This window comes from Amblyraja radiata, chromosome 3, assembly GCF_010909765.2.
Source record: "Amblyraja radiata isolate CabotCenter1 chromosome 3, sAmbRad1.1.pri, whole genome shotgun sequence".
Taxonomy (NCBI): domain Eukaryota; kingdom Metazoa; phylum Chordata; class Chondrichthyes; order Rajiformes; family Rajidae; genus Amblyraja; species Amblyraja radiata.
In genome coordinates this window covers 94522971-94545949 of record NC_045958.1, presented here as the reverse complement: position 1 = coordinate 94545949, position 22979 = coordinate 94522971, and the positions used below count along the sequence as shown (strand labels likewise).

The window sequence follows — 22979 nt, the reverse complement described above, 5'->3', positions numbered from 1 at the left end:
CCATGTTCAAGAAGCGACTGGTGCAGGACTGGTGCAAAGAAGAAAAGCGCCAGCTAGATTACATCCTGGTGCGACGCAAATGGCGCAACAGTGTCATGGACTCTGAAGCGTACAGCATTTTTGAGACCGTGAGCTTGGATCACCGAGTGGTGACAATGTGAGTGAGGCTAAGCCTGAGGCAGCCTAAGTCTACAGGCCACAAGGAAAAAATGGACTGGAAATTGTTTTCCTCGCGACCAGATCTACAGGCCCAATGCACAGTAGAGGTGGTTAACCGCTTCCAAATGCTGGAGAATGAGAAACAAGAAGAGGAGGAGGAAGAGGAAAGAGGAGGAGCTGAGACGAGGGAAAATGCTACGGCTCGTTACGAATGGTTCATAGAGAGCAACTCTGAAGCAATAAAGAGTCTACCCAAAGTGAAGCATGTGAAGAGAAGTTGCAACTCTGAGCACACGGACGTTGTTGCAGCATGGGAAATAGTTGTTGAATGCCAAGAGGCCGACACTAGGAGCAGGATGGAACAGCTCAAGGAGGACCTGAAGGCGGCCAAATCCCAACTCTTTGAGGCGTACGATAAACTGAAGGAGGAGGAGATTGCGAGAATGATAGAGGGAGTAGAGGCAGCCAACAATGGCAAGTGGTTTAGCGAGGCATGGAGGGTCGTGAACGAGATCAGTGGCAGGAAGACCAAGTCAGGTCAAGTCAACGGGAACTCTCCAGAGGACCGAATCAACACATGGTTCACCCAGTTCAAGGACCTGCTTGGGTCACCTCCAACTGCCACTGAGGAAGATGAGGAGATCAAGACTGTCTTCATGGATGTACAGATTCATGACGGCCCCTTCACCGTGAAGGAGCTGCGAAAAGTGAAGACCTCGCTGAAGCAAGGGAAGAGTCCAGTCCCTGATAACATCCCTCCAGAGGTGTAGAGAAACTCTGAGCTCGGCGACATCATGCTCAGGTTCTGCAACACAGCGCTAATGACGAAACACAAGCCAACACAGTGATCACAAACCAACATCATCCCCACCCCCAAATCTGGGAGCCTGAACAAGGCTGACAACTATCGTGGCATCTGCCTGACATGTGTCTTGGCCAAGGTCTACAACCGCTTGATTCTCAACCAGATTGGGGCTGCTATCGACCCGAAGCTACGTTACAATCAGAACAGCTTCAGAGAGAAGAGGAACACGGTCACACAGATCCTTGCCCTACGAAGAATCATTGAGGAGGTGAAGAATAACAACCTGCCGGCCGTCCTAACCTTCATAGACTTCAAGAAAGTGTTTGCCTCGATTCATCGATGCAAAATGATGAGGATTTTAAGCCGTGGGCTCTCCTTAATGACCCACATTCCATAGATCATCACAAGAAAAAAACTCCGATCCTAACCCTAACCCTGATCATGTTGAAGTGAGATCAGCTCATTCAAATTGAGACACCAGGAACTGTAGATGCTAGAATCTTGAGCAAAACACGGACAGGAGGAACTCAGCGGGTTAGGCAGCATCTGCGGAGGGAAGAGACCCGACCCAAAGTATCGTTTAATCATTTCCTCCACAGCTGCTGCCTGACCAGCTGAATTACTCCAGCACTTGTGTTTTTCTTTCAGCTCTTTCAAATTTAGCCCCAGTTCCTCAATGAGAAAATAAATCAATGTTTGTACATTTTAGCAGACAAAATGTAATAACAAGGAACTGCAGATGCTGTTTTTTCTCCAAGATAGTCACAAAATGCAGGAGTAACTCAGTGGGTCAAGCAGCATCTCTCAACAAATGGATAGGTGATGTTTCTGGTGAGGACACTTCCTCAGTCTGAGGAAGGTTCCCGACCTGCAACGTAACCTATCCATGATCTCCAGGTATGCTGCCTAACCTGCTGGATTACTCCAGCATTTTGTGTCTACAATTTAGTAGAGCCTATTCAGAACAGGTCTGGACCTTGGCACTATTATAGCAGCAGCCGTTCCCTGCGAATCACTGTTACATGTTCTCGTTAATGTCACCAACTGCTCCTTCTACAGAAAGCCTGCTCCAAGTGGGCATGATAAGCAGCAAGTGTTGCTGTTCATGTCTGGCTGGAGTGTTAATTTATGAAGAGCGCAGATGGCTGTGTAATGATTAATTAGATACTGTTTATCAATCTGGGTACTACATTGCCACTCCAAAGAATTGCATAAAAATTATAAATTGGAAATGTCCTGTTCAACCCAAGCAACCTGTGCTGGCATTTAGAACATAGAACGGTACAGCACAGCAACAGGCCCTTCAGCCCATATTCTCCATGCCGAATATGATGCCGTTAAACTCCACTGCTCTGCTTGTACATGATCCATATCCCTCCATTCCCTACATATCCATGTGTCTATTTAAACGCTTCTTGCATGTCACTGTCATATCTGCCTCCACCACCACACCTGGCAGCACGTTACTTTCTGTGTAAAAAAAAAAACTTGCCCTGCATTCCACCTTTAAATTTACCCTCTCTGACCTTAAACCTAAGCCCACCAATTCTTGGGGTTTCCACTCTTGGAAGAAGGTTCCTACTATCTCCCCTATCTTCGTCTCCCAAAATTAACCAACCACCTTATCCCCATTATCCAGAGTAATGCCCACTCTGTTTTCATTTAGAGATACAGCATGGTAACAGGTCCTTCGGCCCGAGTCCACGCTGACCATCACATTAGTTCTATGTTATCCCAGTTTCTCATCCACTCCCTATGCAATTGGGGCAATTTACAGAGGTAAATTAATCTACAAACATACATGTCTTTGGGATGTGGAAGGAATATATAAATATATAGGTAGATATAAATGACCAACAGATGGGTTGGTGTATAAGTTTGCTGATTATATCAAAATTAGAGGAGTTGCAGACAGTGGGAATGCTGTCAGAAGATAGAGCGGGATATAGGTTTCAGATAGAGAAAGAAGTTGGATAGACTTGGATTGTTTTCTCTGAGTCGGAGGTTGAGGGGAGATGACAGAAGTATATAAAATGATGAGAGGCTGTATCTCTAAATAGGGTAGACGGTCAGAACGTTTTTCCCGGGAAGGAAATGTCAACACTAGAGGGCATAGCTATAAGGTGAGAGGGGGAAAGTTTAATTGAGATGAGCGGGATATGTTTTTTACACAGAGAGCACTGGGGGTCTGGAACATATTGCCAGAGATGGTGGTGTCGGCAGATATGATAGTGGCGTTTCAGAGGCTTTTAGTTAAGCTCGTGGAGATGCAGGAAATAGAGGGATATGTGGATCATGTACAGGCAGATGAGATCCCTTTGACTTGGCATCATGTTCTGCACAAACATTGTAGGCCGAGGGCACATTCCTGTGTGGTACTGTTCTACGTTTTATTCGATGAAACTGGAGCACCCAACGGAAACCCACACAGTCAAAGGGAGAATGTACAAACTCCACACAGACAACACCTGAAGTCTGGAACAAATCCAGGTCTCCGGTGTCGTGAGGCAGCAACTCTACCACCTGGGCCACCGTGCCACTCCTTAAATGCAAATTTCACAACTTCCATTAAATCTAGGCCTTTGAATTACCTACCCGGTAATTGAATTGCTGCACCACCACCTTCCGCTCATTCTCTTCATCTAATTTTCCCCATTAAATGGTCTCATCTTCAAACACAGCTTGAAGGTGTCATAACTCTCCAGGTTCAGAACTAGATGCTGTTTGTTTGACAGGTTTGTCGTGGAAAGATGTCACACATTTGACAGGTTTGTTGTGGAAAGATGTCACAAGGCACAAGCTGTAAAGAATATTTTCCTCCACTCTACCCTCCACATCTCACATTTAGTTTCCATGTGTTATCCTATTCAACATACCACCATCATTCACCATCTTAATTCTCTCTGCTCAGTCACAATCTTTCATTGTTAAAGATCCTCCACCAATACTCCCAGCTATTCAATCGCATCTTAATCGTCTTTATTACAGCAGAAACAGTCCGATTACCCTCATTCTTGCCGACTGCAGGCACTGTTGTGGATCCGTCTGCAGTGACAGACAGTGCTCTGATGAAGCATGCATGGGATAAGCCAGCTCCGTCACAGAGCCTTACACAGTAAGATTGAAGATCACATTCACCTCGTTCTTTGGCTTCTTACACATGCCTCTGATAGATGAATATTCAGCCAACTAAAGCGCATATTCGCGAGACTGCAGGATCTGAAGAATCACGTCGCACATTACTGGCTCTGAGTTCTTCGTCAATGCGTGCTTCACACCTTACCAGTTACATCTCTCCAGCAAATCTGAAGTAACATTCTCATTAAGTCTAAGTTGTCTGGCAGAGGCCTGTGATCAGTTCCAAACAGCCAAATCCAATTTTACACAAGTATAACTTTAAATTACAAGGGCAATCTTGTGACAGGATGCTGCAATCTTTCCAAATTGCTCCATTCAGTACATTTTTTCTGTCATCGCCAATGCACAAGATAATCTGCAAAATGGTAGAACTGCAATTGTCATTTATTTGGTTTAGTTTAGTTTATTGTCGTGTGTACTGAGGTACAGTGTTTCACGCTAACCAGTCAGCGGAAACACACTACATGATTACAATTAAGCCGCCCAAAGTGTGCAGGTACAGGATAAATGGAATAAAGTTTTGTGCAGGATAAAGTCCAGTAAGTAAGTAAGTAAGTAAGTAAGTAAGTAAGTAAGTAAGTAAGTAAGTAAGTAAGTAAGTAAGTAAGTACGTTTATTGGCCAAGTATTCACATACAAGGAATTTGTCTTGGTGCTCCGCCCACAAGTAACAACATGACATACAGTGACAGTTACGAACGACTCAGAAAACACTAAACATTAATAATAATAAAACATTAATGATAAAGCACCATTGATCAAGCATGTGAACCAACAAAATACCAGATCAAAGGGAGGCTACAGATTTTTGGCTGTTGAGTAGAGCAACTACTCGTGGATAAAAACTGTTTTTATGTCTGGCTGTGGCAGCTTTGACAGTCTGGAGTCACCTTCCAGAGGGAAGTGATTCAAAGAGTTTGTGGCCAGAGTGAGAAGGGTCAGAGATGATCTTGCCTGCTTGCTTCCTGGCTCTTGCAGTGTACAGTTCATCAATGGTTTTTTAGCCTCACATGCTGTTTCCTGTCCGTCAGGAAGCTGGTGATCCACCGACAGAGGGGTGCAGGCACAGTCAACTCGGAAAGTTTGGAGTGTAGTAGCTCTGGCACAATGGTGTTGAATGCAGAGCTAAAATCAACAAACAGGATCCTCGCATAGGTCCCCTGGCGGTCTAGGTGCTGTAACATGAAGTGCAGGCCCAGGTTGACTGCATCATTCACAGATCTATTGGCCCGATATGCAAACTGCATAGGATCCAGCATTTTGCCAAGTGATATTTTTCAGCTTGGCCAGCACAAGCCTTTCAATTGTCTTCATGACTGCAGAGGTCAGTGCGACAGGCCTGTAGTCATTAAGACAAGTAATCCTTGCCTTTTTGGGTACAGGGACAATAGTGGAGACTTTGAAGCAGGCAGGGACAGTACATGTAATGTCTGATTAAAGGTAGTCTGGAGGTCTCGAATGAGGTAGATAGTCTGACTTATGTCTGGGGCAATTTATTTTTTAAGCAGAGAGTGGTGGGTGCCTGGAACGTGCTGCCAGGGTTGGAGGTATGATAGTGACATGTAAGAAGCACATGTTATATGCAGGAAATTGAGGGATATGGATTATGTGTAAGCAGATAAGGGTGAGTCTCAACGTTTGGCATTGACATTGAGGGTCAAAGGGCCTGTTCCTGTGCCGTACAGTAACCCCGTGTTTACTGTACAGCACTTAAAGGTTGCTTAGTAGGCTGGAGTTAATGCGTGTCAAAACCAGCCTCTCACAGCACTTCATGTTAGTGGATGTCAAGGGCCACTGGACACAGTCATTAAGACATGAGATCTTGCTTTTATTTTTCTTCTTGACGCAGGTGGGTACCAGAATGGAGCAGGGAAAAGTTAGAGAGATATTAATTATGTGCAGGCAGATAAGGGTTAGTCTTGGCATCATGTTCAGCACAGACATTGTGCTGCACTGTTCTACGTTCTATGTATTAAGACTACAGTAATTTTGGTCATGGTATTTAATTACAATATTAGTTTCCCTGTTTTGTTACATATCCAGATACAACTAAATAAAACCCAACCTTTTACTTACTGGATTTATGTGCCCCTAATGTCTCCAAGGGAAGTGAAGCAGACATTATAATCTGGTCATTAAAAGAGGGTCTCCGAATGTAATATTTTCAGCCCTAAACACACTAATAGCTGTCTTGTGATCAGTCAGAGGTTAATGATCCCATTACACTGCCTGCAAATGCCTAAACCTTTTAGTAGGGTAGGTCTGATAAGCGAGCAGCTAAAAGATGATCCTATTCTTGTCATTTTAGGATGCATTTTCATTTAGTTTAGTTTTGCATGGAATTTGTCTTTCCTGCAGAAAAATATATGCGTTACACCTTTTTAGGTGTGATGGTGGGGAGTCTGGTCTATGTGACGGACCTGGCTCCATCTATAACTCTCTGTAATTTCCTGCAGTCTTGGTCCTTACAGCCTTTATGGGGTTTGGTGGAGATTCTCCATCGTAATCATTTGACGGTGGGAGGGATTGTCTGTCACAATTCTACTTGATTACACGGTTGGTCATTCATGGCAGCTGCTCTCAGATCTTTTTCTGAAACATCTGCTGTCGTGTCAGCTCTCTCTCCAATCTCTTTTTTCATGGATCCCTATTCAACACCATTCACCATCTTGCCCCGTCAGGTTGTCACAACAGTTTAGTTTAGTTTAGTTTAGAGATACAGTGAGGAAACAGGTCCTTCCACCTAGTCTGCACTGACCAGCGATCCCCACACATTAACACTATCCTACACACAATTTACGCATACCCCAAACCAATTAACCTACATACCTGTACGTCTTTGGAGTGTTGGAGGAAACCGAAGATCTCGGATAAAACACATGCAGGTCACGGGGAGAATGAACAAACTCCATACAGACAGCCCCCCTAGTCGGGATGGAACCCGGGTCTCCGGCGCTGCCAGCACTGTAAGGCAGCAACTCTACAGCTGCGCCACCGTGCCGCACAATAGTTCACACATCGCACTCAGTAATTTGATGAAATAGCTGTTAACTCTATAGAAACGTGTAGGAAGGAACTGCAGATACTGGTTTAAACCAAAGATAGACGCAAAAAGAAGAGTGTTGACCTGAAACGTCACCATTCCTTCTCTCCAGAGATGCTGCCTGTCCCACTGAGTTACTCCAGCTTTTTGTGTCTATCTTTTTTTAACTCGAGAGAAACATTGGATTCCAGCCACATCTGTTAGTCTTGCCACCTCTGTCATTGACTTTGACTTTAAACTTTAGAATTTAGAGATACAGCGCGAAATAGGCCCTTCGGCCCACCGAGTTCACGCCGACCAGTGATCACCCTGTACACTTACCTACAGACACTAAGGATTAATTTTTTAAACTTACCAAAGCTAATTAACCTACAAACCTGTACGTCTTTGGAGTGTGGGGGCAAACCTGAGCACCCGAAGAAAACTCACGCGGTCACGGGGAGAACGTACAAACTCAATACAGACAGCACCCTTGGTCAGGATTGAACCCAGGTCTCTCGCATTGTAAGGTAGCAACTCTACCTCTGGGCCACTGCGCCGCCCCTTGTTTTGCTTTTGCTGGTTTTGGGTTGAGGGATGTCATCCATCTATGATGGTCTGCTTCTTCCTGTACTTCTCTGAAGATAGGAATATCAACTGCTCTGTTTTATTACATAAGCAAGTCTCATAGAAACCTTCAAAACTATTAGTATTACTGGATAGAGTAGGTGCAGGAAGTAAGATCTGATGGTGGGGAGTCCAGGACTTGGCTCATAGTCCAAGCATAAATCAGGGGATATGGGAAGGAAATTGGAACAAGATAGTGAATTTATGGCCAAGTAAAGATTCTACATTTTTAATAACGTTGTACTTTAAGGGTACAATATGGTGCTGGAAATGTGGCAAAACTTGTGCACAGTGTAATCTACTCTTCTTATTCTTGTATTTAAGTATGATTGTGCCCTGTAAGATTTTTACTGAATTACTAGACCAAGCGTGGACCCGTTGGATCCCCCTCCCCCAACGCAATAGATCCAGGCCCGGCAATACTTCCTCAACTGTGCAGGCGCAGCTGACGGGTCCCCGCTGTGATGCCAGAGAACCCCATTGTGACACGAGTCAAGATGGTGATTTCAAAATGGCGGCGGGCCCAGCAACCCCCATAGGTGGCCCGGCAACTGCGCAGGCGCGGCTGTCGGGGCCGGTAAGTGGGAGCGCAGCGGGCCCGGGGGTTAGAAAGTTAATTAAAGTTTATAAAGGGAAATACTTTGTAAAATTGAACGAAACTTGCTTCTGCACACCCCAGGCGAATGGTGAGTAAGGTGGGCCAAAAATTGTTGCACTATCTTGTACCATTTTAGCTGTCGCTCGGGCATTTAGGGAACAAGTAAACATACAAACAAATATACATACATACATATATACAAGATGAGAGTTTTAGTTATATCCTAGAACAAGTGGGACCCGTTGGGCCCCTGTCACACGAGAGGCCTGGTCCTCCAACGCAACCCGTTCCTCAAGGCAATATTCCACCACTCACCCGTCTCCCCAAAGGAACCCCTACCCCAAAGCAAAATTCCACCACTCACCCATAGCCCCCAACTGCGCAGGGGCTGCTCATTTCGCCTTATTCACCCTCCCTCATTTTAAACTTTAAAAATAAATTGCCTTATTCGCCCTCCCTCATTTTAAACTTTTTTTTAATGAAATTGCATATGCTAGGGCTAGCAAGACTCAATGTACTCGGATAGCAACATTGTCAACATTCTACAGTCCCATTGTGACATCATAGCTGTAAGGACTAGGAAGAATTTTCAAATTGGGGTTTTGTTAATTAAAAAATGTTAATAACGTAAAATATAACATCAATCTGAACGAACCTTGATACACTACACAACAAGATAATTGTGAGTAAGGTGGTGCAAAAATTGTTGTGCTATCGTGTACCGTTTTGGCATAGTTCAGATCATGAAAAGCATGATCACAAACAAACATGCAAACTCACATGCAAGATGAGAGTTTTTGTAATATACATATAGATATAGAAGATAGATAGATATGCAAATTCAGCACAGACAGCATCCGAGGTTAGGATTGAGTCTGGGTCTCTGGCGTTGTGAGGTAGCTTCTCTGCCAGCTGCGCCACTGTGCCGCCCTCATGTTCGGCACAGACGTCGTGGACCAAAGTCCAAAGGACCTGTTCCTATACTAGACAATTCTATGTTCTATGTTCATTGTTAAAGCAGAGGTATTGCATTTCTCCTTTTGTCCGTCGTATTTTTGTCACTTTGAAATGGAGCTTGAGAATTATGTGCTGGTTAGAACTCAACTCTTGCTTCCTCATTGAGCAAGGAGAACAGTTTATGATGAGAATGGTGGTGACTAATATAAACCGAGCACTTACATGTCTCTGATAATGAATCATGAATGATATTTTCTTCTCTCCTAGGAACACCTCCTGGAAGCTAACACCGACCAGTTCCGATGTGCCATCACAGAGGAGTCCACTGACAAACAGGTACTTATTGTTCGATATGTTTTGTTCATAATGTGGAACATATACATCTTTGCCATGAAGGTAAGCTGAAAGCAGTTGGGCACAAAACGAATGTTAGAGGAAGTCAGCGGGTCAGGCAGTATCTGTGGAGGACATACAATGTTTAGTTTAGAGATACAGCAGGGAAACAGGCCCTTCAGCCCATCACGTCAACCATCGATCACCCATTCACACTAGTTCTATGTTATTCCACATTCTCATCCACTGCCAACACACAGAGCAATTGACCACCAGGGGCGCCGGGGAGATGGCAGCCCTGCCGGCAGTCTGTTCATTTTTTCATCTTTTTGTTATTTTTAGCGTTTGTTAAAAGTTTGTTTTAATGTACTTCGGTTTGTTTTATGTGGGGGGAGGGGTTTGGGGGAAACTTTTTTTCAAGTTCCTACCTTGCCGGAGATGTGATCAATTTTCGGATCACATTCTCCGGGCTCTGCGGCCTACCATCGCTGGAGCTGGAGGCCTCCTCGGACTGTCGTGAGCCCCACCGCGGGGCATGGACTTAACATCAGAGTGGATCCCTTGCCTGGGATCGCTTCCACCGTGGCCTGCAGACTTTACCATCAAGAGCTGGCAGTCTCGGGAGAAGCTAGTCGCGAAGCTCCAACGCCGCAGAAGGTTCGACCAGCCCCGACGCAAGGTTCGATCGCCCGGCGCGGGGGAGCTGACAACCCCCCGATGCAGGAGCTGAACGCCTCGACGCGGAGGGCCCGAACGCCGCCAGCTAGGAGTCAAGACCGTCCCGTCAACGGGGGGCTTGAGGCCCCCGACCGAGGAATAACAAAAGGAAGGACTTGAACTTTATTTCGCCTTCCATCACAGTGAGGAATGTGTAGGAGTCACTGTGGTGGATGTTCATGTTAAAATGTGTTTTTGAGTCTGTTGCTTTTAATTGTATGACTGACCTGGCCAGTGAAATTCCTCGTATGTTGCAAAACATACTTGGCGAATAAAATCTGATTCTGATTCTGAATTAACCTTAGTTTTATTTTTAGAGTTTTAGTTTTAGAGAAACAGCATGGAATCAGGCCCTTCAGCCCACCGAATTCCTGCTGACCATCCATCACCTGTTCACACTAGTTCTATGTTATCCCACTTTACACACTGCGGGCAATTCACTGAGGCCAATTAACCTACAAACCTGCACGTCTTTTGGGATGTGGGAGGAAACTGAAGCATTGGGAGGAAACCCACATGAACACAGGAGGAGCATGCAAACTCTGCACTCAAACAGCACTCAAAGTTAGGATTGAACCTGGATCTCTGGTTCTGTGAGGCAGCCAGCCCAAGAATCCATTCGGCCCACAATATCCATACTAGCCCTGTAGAAACCAGTCCCTTCAGCGCACAACACCCATACTAGCGCTCCAGAAAGCCCCCCCAACGGGTCCCCCTTAGTCTAGTACCATTATATAAATATATACACACATAGATAAATAAACAGATAAAGTGCAAATAAACAGATAATGAGCTATTAATGTTCAGAGTTTTGTTTGAGTTTAGTTTAATAGCCTGATGGCTGTGGGGAAGTAGCTATTCCTGAACCTGGACGTTGCAGTCTTCAGGCTCCTGTAACTTCTACCTGAAGATAGCGGGGAGATGAGTGTGTGGCCAGGATGGTGTGGGTCCTTGATGATGCTGCCAGCCTTTTTGAGGCAGCGACTGCGATAGATCCCCTCGATGGTAGGAAGGTCAGAGCCGATGATGGACTGGGCAGTGTTTACCACTTTTTGTAGTCTTTTCCGCTCCTGGGCGCTCAAGTTGCCGAACCAAGCCACGATGCAACCGGTCAGACTGCTCTCTACTGTGCACCTGGAGAAGTTAGAGAGAGTCCTTCTTGACATACCGGCTCTCCGTAATCTTCTCAGGAAGTAAAGGCGCTGATGTGCTTTCTTTATAATTGCATCAGTGTTCTCGGACCAGGAGAGATCTTCAGAGATGTGCACGCCCAGGAATTTGAAGCACTTGACCCTTTCCACCATCGACCCGTTGATATAAACGGGACTGTGGGTCCCCATCCTACTCCTTCCAAAGTCCACAATCAGTTCCTTCGTTTTGCTGGTGTTGAGGGCCAGGTTATTGTGCTGGCACCATTTGGTCAGTCGGTCAATCTCTCTTCTATACTCGGACTCGTCCCCATCAGTGATACGTCCCACAACAGTGGTGTCGTCAGCGAACTTGATGATGGAGTTCGCACTATGACCGGCTACACAGTCGTGAGTATAGAGTGAGTACAGCAGGGTACAGCAGGGGGCTGAGCACGCAGCCTTGAGGTGCTCCCGTGCTGATTGTTTTCACCTTTCCACCAATACGAACAGACTGTGGTCGGTGAATGAGGAAGTCGAGGATCCAATTGCAGAGGGATGCGTAGAGACCCAGTTCTGCGAGTTTGGTAACCATCTTGGAGGGGATGATTGTATTAAATGCCGAGCTGTAATCAATGAATAACAACCTGACATATGAGTATTTGTTGTCCAAATGGTCCAGAGCGGAGTGGAGAGCCAGCGAGATCGCATCCACCGTTGGTCTGTGTGGCGGTAGGCGAACTGCAGTGGATCCAGGTTTTTGTCGAAGTAGGAGTTGATTTGCACCATGATCAACCTCTCAAAGCACTTCATCACCACCGACGTTAGTGCCACTGGTCGATAGTCGTTGAAGCACGTCACCTTGTTCTTCTTGGACACCAGTATAATTGATGCCCTTTTAAAGCAGGTGGGAACCTCAGACCTCAGAAGTGAGAGGTTGAAAATGTCCGTAAAAACTCCAGCCAGTTGGTCCACACAGGTTTTTGGAACATGACCGGGAATACCATCAGATCCAGGCGCTTTTCGAGGGTTCACCCCTCTGAAGAATTTTCTGACATCGGCCTCTGTGACTGTGACTGAAATACCATCACAGCGAATGAGGGCTCGAGAAGGCACATCAGTGTTCTCCCGATCAAATTGTGCGTAAAATGCATTGAGCTCGTCAGGGAGTGATGCTACACCGACATTCGAGCTACCTGATTTTGCCTTTTAGGAGGTGATTGCATTCAGGCCCCGCCACAGCTGCCGAACATCCTCCAGCTTGGAGCAGAAGCCCCTTTTGGCCTTTTTGATGGCCTTACCAAGGTAGTATCTGAACTTCTTGTAGACCACTGTATCATCAGATGTGAATGTCCGATGTGTCAGGTCTTCAGAAGAGTGCGGATCTCAAAGTTCATCCAAGCCTTATGATTGAGAAACACTCAGAAGGTTTTTGTAGGGATGCAGTCCTTCTGTCTTCTGTCTTTGTGTATGTTTCTCTCTTTTTATCTTCTGCAAATAAAATAGTAGTTCTGTTAGTTTATTTACTACAGTGATAAATTAGCTGCTTCTGAATTTGATCACTAGTTACAGATTTAAATCCTGGGCTGTATTTCACCAGACCTCCTGGAGCACAGCCACAGGGATAACTCATTGTCATGGTTTGTTTCATGGTCTACAGATCATGCAGCCTTAACTCAACACTGCAGAGAATGTGAAAGAGGCATCTTAGAAAGTGAAACACAATAAGCTGGAGCAACTCCATGGGTTAGGCAACACCTGTGGAGGGAATGGGCAGGCGACGTTTCGGGTCCGGACTTATTGTAGTGGGGGAGAGGAAGGTGGAAAAGAGAGGTTGGGGCAGGACAAAGACTGGCAAATGATAGGTGGATACAGGTTAGGGGAGGTTGGATTGACAGATGGGTGGAGTAATGCCTCTGTCCCACTTAGGAAACCTGAACGGAAACCTCTGGAGATTCCACCCAAGGTTTCCGTGCGGTTCCCGGAGGTTTTTGTCAGTCTCTCTAATAGTCGAAAGTGTTTTCCGCTTCTTCTATGTTCCGGCGATTATTTCAAAAAATTCAAAACCGGCCGCGACTACAAATAGGTTGCCGGAGGTTGTAGGTGGTTGCCGGAGGTTGCAGGTGGTTGCCGGAGGTTGCAGGTAGTGGAAGGTAATACCACCGGCAACCACCTTCAACTAGCATCGCAACCGGCTTCGACTAAAAAATCACCGATTTTTAAAACGCAACCTATTTTTAGTCGTGGCCGGTTTTGAATTTTTTAAAATAATCGCCGGAACATAGAAGAAGCGGAAACCACTTTTGACCATTAGGGAGACTGACAAAAACCTCCGGGAACCTCCAGGAACCGCATGGAATCCTTGGGTGGGGCGCAAAGTCTCCAGAGATTTCCGTTCAGGTTTCCTAAGTGGGACAGGGGCATTACTGACACAGAGACAAAAAGGTGTTAGCTAAGGGGAGGAGGAGTGAAATATAAAGCCAGAGGGAGGGATATAGATGGAAGGGGACAGTGGGGAGGAGAGAGATGGGAAATAAAAGGAAAATTAGGGACTCGGAGATGGGAGATCTGTGTACAAAGGAGTGGAATGTTGCAGGTTGACTGGGGGCAGGTGGGAGATAGTGGAAGAAATGGAATGCGCAGGAAAAATAGTGGGGGTTGTGTGGGAAAGTACTTGAAATTGGAGAATTGAAATTGACCTGGTTGGGAGACTGGACAGGGAAGTGACAGATGGAACACAGCGTAGCAAAGTGTGGAGTCATGCAGTAGGAATAAAGGCTAGTTTCTAAATCGGTGTTGCAAAGGGACTTGGGAGTGCTGGTGCAGGATTCCCAAAAAGTTAATTTGCAAGTCAAATCGATAGTAAGGAAGGCAAATGCAATAGTCCTTATTTCAAGGGGACCAGAATACAAAAACAGGGATGTAATGCTGAGGCTTTATAAGGTGCTTGTCAGGCCGAATTTGGAGTATTGTGAGCAGTCGTGGGCCCCATATCTGAGGAAGGATGTGCTGGCTCTGGAGAGGGTCCAGGTGAGGTTTAAGAGAATGATCCCAGGAATGATTGGGTTACCATATGATGAGCCTTGGATGGCACTGGGCCTGTACACGCTGAAGTTGAGAAGGATGAGGGGGAACCTCATTGAAACTTAGCAAACAGTGAAAGGCTTGGATCGAGTGGATGTGGAGAGGATGTTTGCACCAGTGAGAGTGTCTAGGACTAGAGGCCATAGCCTCAGAATAAAAGGACATACCAAAAGGAAGATGAGGAGGAATTTATTTAGTCAGAGAGTGGTGAATCTGTGGAAACTGCTATCACTTATGAACTTAGGAACTTCTGAATTCAACGTTCATACCACTGGGTTGTAAGCTACCCAAGCAAAATATGAAAATATGCTGTTCCTCCAGTTTGCATGTGGCCTCACTCTGGGAATAGAGTAGGCCCAGGACAGGAAGGCCCAGGACAGGAAGGTCGGTGTGGGAATGAGAAAGGGAAATTTTGTTGTGCTCAAGATTCCAGTGTCTGCAGTTCCTTGCGTCTCCTGAAGGGGTGTTTGAGTAAAATGGCCGTCCTGGTCTCGAGTGTTTCTGCTATAAAGAGAGGCTAGGTTTGGCCTACATCTCACTAAATCTTTCCTATCTATGTACCGATCTAAACTTCTTTCAAATGTTGTAATTCTACCTGCCTCAACTCCCTCTGGCAGCTTGTTCCATATAGCCACAACCCTCTGAGTGAAACAATTGCCTCTCATATTCCTATTTAATCTTGCCCCTCTTACCTTAAACCTATGTCCTCTGGTTCTTGATTCACCTATCCTAGGTAAAAGACTCTGTGTATTCACATTCACGTGATTAGTTTAATATTGCATGCATGATATGCATGTTTGTTTTATGAAATCTCAACATTTAACACTATATGTTTAGCAGTGATTCATCGGTAAGGATATAATCCCATTTATGGATCCATCGGAAGCAATGTATCTTTCACATTCGGCCTTTTAATTATACATTGATGCAAGGGATACAACTGACAGGGTAACAGTGTGACCCTTTTAAAAGTCTATTCCTACCACCTACACAAGTGAATTATAGTCACATTATGCTGAAGTGTGTTGCCAGTGTGTTCTCTTTCGGGTTGCTATAGTTACTTACATGTCTCACTTTGCAACCCCCCACAGCGAATTATTTCTGAAATTCTGAAGGAAAAAGAGGCCAAGATGAGACGGACACCTTCAAAAGCACGGCAAGTCCCTCAACAGATGGTAAGTTGTCACGGGTTATTGTAAAACAGGTAATGGAAGTGTACCCAAGGACGGAGATTGATTACGGATGGCGCTTTGTTAAGTTCTGTAGCATCAACAGCAACAGGACATAAGAAGCTTTGAACTTGCAGGTTTATATTCCAATTCCGACTATATGTGGAGCCCTGGGTCACAGCCTTCTCTGACCACATAATTTATTTACATAACTACATGCAAACGCAGAGAGGTAAATCAACAGATAAAGCAGTAACATATGAACATATTTGCTGTAAATGCTCAAATATTGTAGATCTCTGGCTACAAAACTTGAAAGATCTGCACTGCATTTTACTGAGCAAAACAAAGCACTGGAGTATCTCAGCGGGTCAAGCAGCATCTGTGGAGGGACTGGCAAACTGTGTTTCAGGATCCTTTTAATTAATATTAAATATTGTAATTCCATAGATCAAATATTAGCAGGTGTGATTAGAGTCATAGAGAGTCATAGTCATGCAGCGTGGCAGCTCATTCCATACACCCACCACCCTTTGTGTAAAAAAGCTACCCCTCAGGTTCCTGTTAAATCTTCCCCCTCCTCACCTTAAACCTAAGCCCTCTGGTCCTCCCCTACTCCGGGCAAGAAACTCTGTGCGTCCACCCAATCTATTCCACTCATGATTTTGTAAACCTCTATAAAAATCACTCCTCATCCTCCAGTGCTCTAAGGAATAGAGTCCTGACCTGCTCAACCTCTCCCTAAAGTTCAGGCCCTCGAGTCCTGGCAACATTCCCGTAAATCCTCTTTGCACCCTTTCCACCTTGACACCATCTTTCCTATAACATGGTGCCCAGAATTGAACATTTATACTCTAAATACGGCTTTACCAGCATCTTAGATAACTGCAACATAACCTCCCAACTTTTAAACGCAAATAGACGATAGACAATAGATGCAGGAGTAGACCATTTGGCCCTTCGAGCCAGCACCGCCATTCAATGTGATCATGGCTGATCATCCCCAATCAGTACCCCGTTCCTGCCTTCTCCCCATATCCCCTGACTTTGTTATTTTTAAGATCCCTATCTAGCTCTCTCTTGAAAGCATCCAGAGAACCTGCCTCCACCACCCTCTGAGGCAGAGAATGCCACATTCCAATACAAATGTATATGGAGACTAATGAAGGCCAATGTACCAAAAGCCTTTTTGACCACCCTATCTAACTGCGGTGCCACTTTCAAGGAACCATGCACCTGCACTGCTAGATCCCTCTGCTCTACAACACTCCCGAGCCCTACCATTCACTGTGTAGGTCCTGCCCATGTTCGTCTTCCCAAAATGCAACACCTCACATTTCTCTGCATTAAATGCCATCAACCATTTCTCAACCCACCGGCCCAACGGATCAAGATTTTGCTGCAATTTTTGACAATCCTCTTCACTATCTACAACACCACCCACTTTAGGCTGCCGCATTTTTGGTTGGCTCAATTAAATAATTTTTGAGAAAATGTTCACCTTAAATTTGCCTCCATAAATTCGCATTCAAGTACAATGAATACTTCCAGACCTTTTGTATGTTGATACCTCGCCATCACTCCCAACTCTCTGCTGAGCACAGTGCTGGAGTAACTCAGCGGGTCACACAGCGTCTGTGGAGGGAATGGACAGACAATATTTCGGGTCAGGACCCTTCTTTGGACTGATTGGAGTAGGGGGGGAGGAGATGGCTTGAAAAGAGAAGTAGGGTCGGGGCAACGCCTGGCAAATGATGGGTACATATAGGTGAGGTGGACACAAGGAACTGCAGATGCTGGAATCAAGCATGGGGCATGAAGTGTTGTAGTGTAAGTGGGTTGGCCAGCATCTCTGGAGGACACAGACTACGCCCGAACCTCCAGACTCAGAAACAGCTTTATTCCAAGAGCTATAGCGGCTCTGAACCGGCCCTGCTGAGTGCCCCCCACCCCCCCTGGACTGTCTCCCTCGGATGGTCACGACACACAGCTTATTTATTTATTTAAATTTTCTTTTTCAACGGTTGGAGCTGCATACTAAATCTCGTTGCACTGACGTGCAATGACAATAAAAGATATTATTATTATTATTATTATGGGTGATGTTTCAGGTTGGAACCCTTCGTCAAACATCTTCAGGTGGGGATGGGGGTGGAGGGGTGTCAATGGGCACATGGATGGAGTAAAGCGACAAAGGCTAGAGGTGAAAAGGAGACAAAAGCGTGACAGACAAGGAGAGGTGAGGAGGAGTGAAATGTGAAGCCAGAGGGAGGAATATAGTTGGAAGGAGATTGGGGAGAGGGAGGGAGGGAAAGAAAGAGGGGGGAATAAAAGGGAAATGAAGGGGTCTAGCTGGGAAATTAGTGAATGGAGGGAAAGGAGCAGGGTGATTGGGGCTGGATATCGTTTCCCTCCCACCCCTCCTCCTCTTTGTGCCTTGCTCAGGATGCCAGCATCTACAGTTCCTTGTGTCTCTGAGTTTCACTGAAATTTGTTACACTCGAGTAAAGTTCCATGAGCTTCGACCAGCAGACACACCTTTCAGTGTTCTGAGGGGTGGTTCACCTTCACGACTCCTTATTCTTGACCTGTTCCAACCTTCTCACCACACAATGAGCACACAATAAACAGGGCAGCACAGTGGTGTAACTGGTAGAGCCGTTGCCACACAGCGCCAGAGGCCCAACTTCGATCCTGACCTCGGGTGCTGCCTGTGTGGAGTTTGCACATTCTCCCAGTTACTGTGTGGCTTTCCTCCCACATCACAAAGCCGTGCAGGTTTGTAGGTCAATTAGCCTCGTAAATTGCTCCAGTACAAAGAGAGGGTGTCCCATAATTTTATATACTTCTATCGGTCTCTCATCAACCTCAGGCATTCCACAGAAAACAGTCCAAGTCTGCCAACCTCGGCTTGTAGCTAATACCCTCTAATCAAGGCATAATTCTGGTGAAACCTCTGCATCTTTTCCAAAGCCACCACATCCTTCCTGTAATGGGGCGACCAGAACTGCACGCAATACTCTAAATGCAGCCTAACCAAAGCCTTACAATGCTGCATCATGACTTCCTGACTTTTGACCTCAATGCCCCAACAAATGAAGGTCAGGCATAGCTTTGTGGAAGGAATGATAAGGGAGAGAAGATGGGATTCATGTTATCTAAATAGGGAGAGATCGTAGAGCTCTGAGACACAGAGTGATTGAAGTGTTTAGTTTTGAGTTTAGTTTAGTTTAGAGATATAGCTCGGAAACAGGCCCCGTCGGCCCACCGAGTCTGCAACGACCAGTGATCCCCGCACACTAACACTGTACTACACTACACGCACTAGGGACAACTTACAGTTATACCAAGCTAATTAACCTACAAACCTGTACGTCTTTGGAGTGTGGGAGGGAACTGAAGATCTCGGGGAAAATCCACGCGGTCACGGGGAGACATAATAAACTCCATACAGACAGCACCCATAATCGGGATCGATCCCGGGCCCCAGCGCTGCAAGCGCTGTAAGGCAGCTACTCTACTGCTGTGCCACTGAGCCACCCTGTTGTGGTACATTACTTGGTGAAGGCTGCAGAGCTGATACAACAAGTAATCAGGCACATAACAGAGTTCTTATTTATTGCTCAAGTAATTGAACACAAAAGCAGAGAGGTTATGCTTTGATTATATGGGGAGGTTGTGATTCATTTAGATAAGACTACATCTGGACAATTGTGTACATTTTGGTATCATAATTAAGGAAGAATGCCGTCGTCTTGGAAGCAACTCAGATAAGGATTACAAGCCTAATTCCTGGAAAGGGCGTGGAAAGGTCAGACAGGTTTGGTATGTATCGCTGGTGTTTGGAAGAGTGACAGGCCACTCAATTGAAATCCAAAAGGTCTTCACAGTTCTTAACAGGTGGGATGTGGGGAGGATATTTCTTTTTGTGGGATGATCAGAATTATGAGTCACGGTTTCAGAAAAAAAGGGTTTACCCACTTTAGACAGATATTTTTAGGTCTCAGAACCATGGGTCATTGGAACTCCGTCTTAAAGGAAGTTAAAGGCAATCTTAAAATATTTTTACACTGAAGCTGGATAAGCAAGGAGGCGAACGATTATTCGAGGGGAGACTGCAATCAGAGGAGGTTGCAAAGACATCAGACATGACCATACTAGTTGGCAGAATAGAATGCTCTTGACTCGTTGCACAAATGATCATTATTGACATTTGTAAAGAAGGTTTAAAACACTTATTTTTATTTGAAAAGGAAGAATACTGTGTGGAAAAAAACATGACAATAGTGCCAAAACATAATGAGAGAAAATACACAAGGGTCCATTGTTGTGCAAAAGGGGGATAGTATTGCTCGTTGTTGAGGTAGAATTAGGGGTTGTGTGGGTCAGTTCAAGAACATGATATCTGGAGGAAAGTCACTGTTCCTGAACCTGGTGATGTGGGACTTCAGGCTTTTGTACCTCCTGTCTGACGGCATCAGCGAGAAGAGGGAATGGCCCAGATGGTTGGGATCCATGTTGATAGATGCCACCTTTTTGAGGCAGCGCCTCATGTCGATGCTTTCGATGGTGGGGAAGGCTGTGCCCATGATGGATCAGAGTCCAACATTCTCTGCAACCTCTTGCATTTCTGTGTGTTGGAATTGCCCCACCTGGCTGTGACACAACCAGTCAGGATAATCTGTTGGAGTATTCGGTGATGTGCTGAATATCTTTAATCTCATAAAAAAGTAGACATCGAGGACGAATCGCACCCCTGTCACTTCCTCCTCTCTCCTCCGATCAGGCAAATGGTATAGAAGGGTTAAAACGCACCCCTCCATATTCAGGGACAGTTTTTTCCCAGGTGTTATCAGGCAACTGAACCATCCTATCAACAACTAGAGAGCGGTCCTGAGCTACTATCCACCTCAATGCAGACCCTCGGACTATCTTTGATTGGACTTTACTGAACTTTATGTTGCACTAAACGTTATTCCATGTGTCATATCTGTACACTGTGGATGGCACGATCGTAACCATGTATAGTCTTTCCACTGACTGGTTGGCATGCAACAAAAGCTTTTCGCTGCACCTTGGTACGTGTGACGATAAACTAAACTAATCCAAAGAAGATAGTTAAACTTGTTTAACTAAGACTCCCTGTTGGATTGCAACCTTGTCGTGGTCAGGGAGCTTGTGTGTCTCAGTGACCCCTAGAGCTATGCCAGCGGGAGATTTGTCTCCTGTTAGGGTCTCTCATGCTGGACAGGTCGAAGGGTAGAGGTGAGACGAAGAGAGACCCACTGGTCCTCCAGGTTGGAGGTTGAGCACAGGGCTAACAACCCTGTCTCGTAAAACAAATATGTTACAGAAACAGCAACTGAAGGAATCAACACTACTGAGTGGAGTACCTTTGTGGCTGCCCTACATGCCAGGAGGCATAATAGGCAGTAAGTAAGTAAGTAACTAAGAGTTAAATATCTGCCCTGAATTTCAGAGCCCTCTCAGCACAGTTTGGAGTGCTCTGTGTATTTTCCAGCTGGATTATTCAGCTGTGGAAATCATGATTTGCTCATCAGAAGGTGCAAACAGCTTTTCCAACACAGTTAACAACCCAGCTCAACCAGTGAGCAGCATGCACTTGGCAAGCTGATTACTGAGGGTAATTGCTGTCATGAATCTTATCGCTATAAGATCTTTGGTTATGAAGCAGTCTTCTGGGGCACTGGAGACACAAGAGACTGCAGATGCTGGAATCTTGTACAGAAAATACAAGTCCGGCACAGTGGTGCAGGGGTAGAGTTGCTGCCTTACAGCGCCAGTGACCCGGATTCAGCCCACAGTAGCCAGGCCGAACATGATGACAAGTTAAACTAATCTCCTCTGTCTGCATGTGATCCATATCCCTCCATTCCCTACATGTCCATGTACCCTTTTAAAAGCCTTTTAAAATTCACTGTAGTATCTGCCTCCACATCACCCATGGCAGCATGTTCCAGGCACTTACTACCTACCCACTGTAAATAAAACTTGCCCCACACATCCCCTTTACACTTGCCTCCCCGAACTTTAATGCTATGCCTTTTATTCTTTTGACATTTCCACTATGAATTTATATCTCTGCCTCATAATTTTATAAACTTCTATCAGGTCTCCCCTCAGCCTTTGATGTACTTGAGATATCTGAATCAATTTAATCTTGCACTGAAAATCACCACTGCTTGACATTTGTTTGAGTGTAATTTTTATAGGAAATGCTGGCTCAAATTTCACCTTTTATCTCAGCAAGGTTTAACCGCTTAGGATTCATCTGCTTGCTGCAATGTCATTGCAAAGTTCAAACAGCACCAATAGCCCCAAAAAGTGCGTGTTACTGAAAGGAATTTTGAGCTCAAGAGTCTTGAACTGGGATGCAAACAACTGTGATCCAACTGAAGACAATGATGTCAGATGCCAAGGCATTATGAGAATGATCCCAGGGATGATTGGGTTAACGTATGATGAGCGTTTGATAGCTCTGTGCCTGTATTTGCCAGAGTTTAGAAGGATGAGGGGCGGGCCTCATTAAAACTTACCGAATAGTGAAAGGCCGGGATGGAGTGACAATAGACAATAGACAATAGGTGCAGGATTAGGCCATTCAGCCCTTTGAGCCAGCACCACCATTCAATGTGATCATGGCTGATCATCCACAATCAGTATCCCGTTCCTTCCTTCTCCCCATATCCCCTGACTCTGCTATCTAGCCCTATCTAGCTCTCTCTTGAAGGTATCCAGAGAATCAGCCTCCACTGCCCACTGAGTGGATGTGGAGAGGATGTTTCCACCAGTTGGACAGTTTAGGACCAGAAAGCACAGCCTCAGAATAAAAGGACATACCTTTAGAAAGGAGATGAGAAAGAATTTCTTTAGTCAGAGAGTGGTTCTCCCCTTGATTACACAGCCAGTGTAATGAGGGGCCCAAACACACTGGACAATCAGTGGGAGAGATCTTTTTCTCAACCACACCTTGCTTTCCCTCGGCATATTAAACAGCCTTCTCAGCTTGCCAGCAATATCAAGTATGTCGCCACATATCCTTCACACTTCCTCCTTTCTCTCTGAAGTGTTCCAATTCTCACAAGGAAACGTGAGAGATACACATAATAGGTATCTAATTTTCAGCAGCTGTTCTCACTCCTTTTAAGGAATGCATTTTTGACACCTATATTTAATTCCATATGGTGGCAGACAGCAGAAGACAGGCAGCTTCAGACTCTTGA

General features: G+C 45.4%; 1 protein-coding gene across 1 annotated transcript in view; it reads left to right on the top strand.

Moving 5' to 3' along the window:
* cfap99 (cilia and flagella associated protein 99) overlaps positions 1-22979 on the top strand; it is a 91015-nt gene that overhangs the window by 39681 nt on the left and 28355 nt on the right. Inside the window, exons 8-9 of the mRNA XM_033018382.1 lie at positions 9573-9641; positions 15658-15741. Of these exons, the coding sequence (XP_032874273.1) occupies positions 9573-9641; positions 15658-15741 (153 nt within the window). The remainder of the gene's footprint in view (positions 1-9572; positions 9642-15657; positions 15742-22979) is intronic.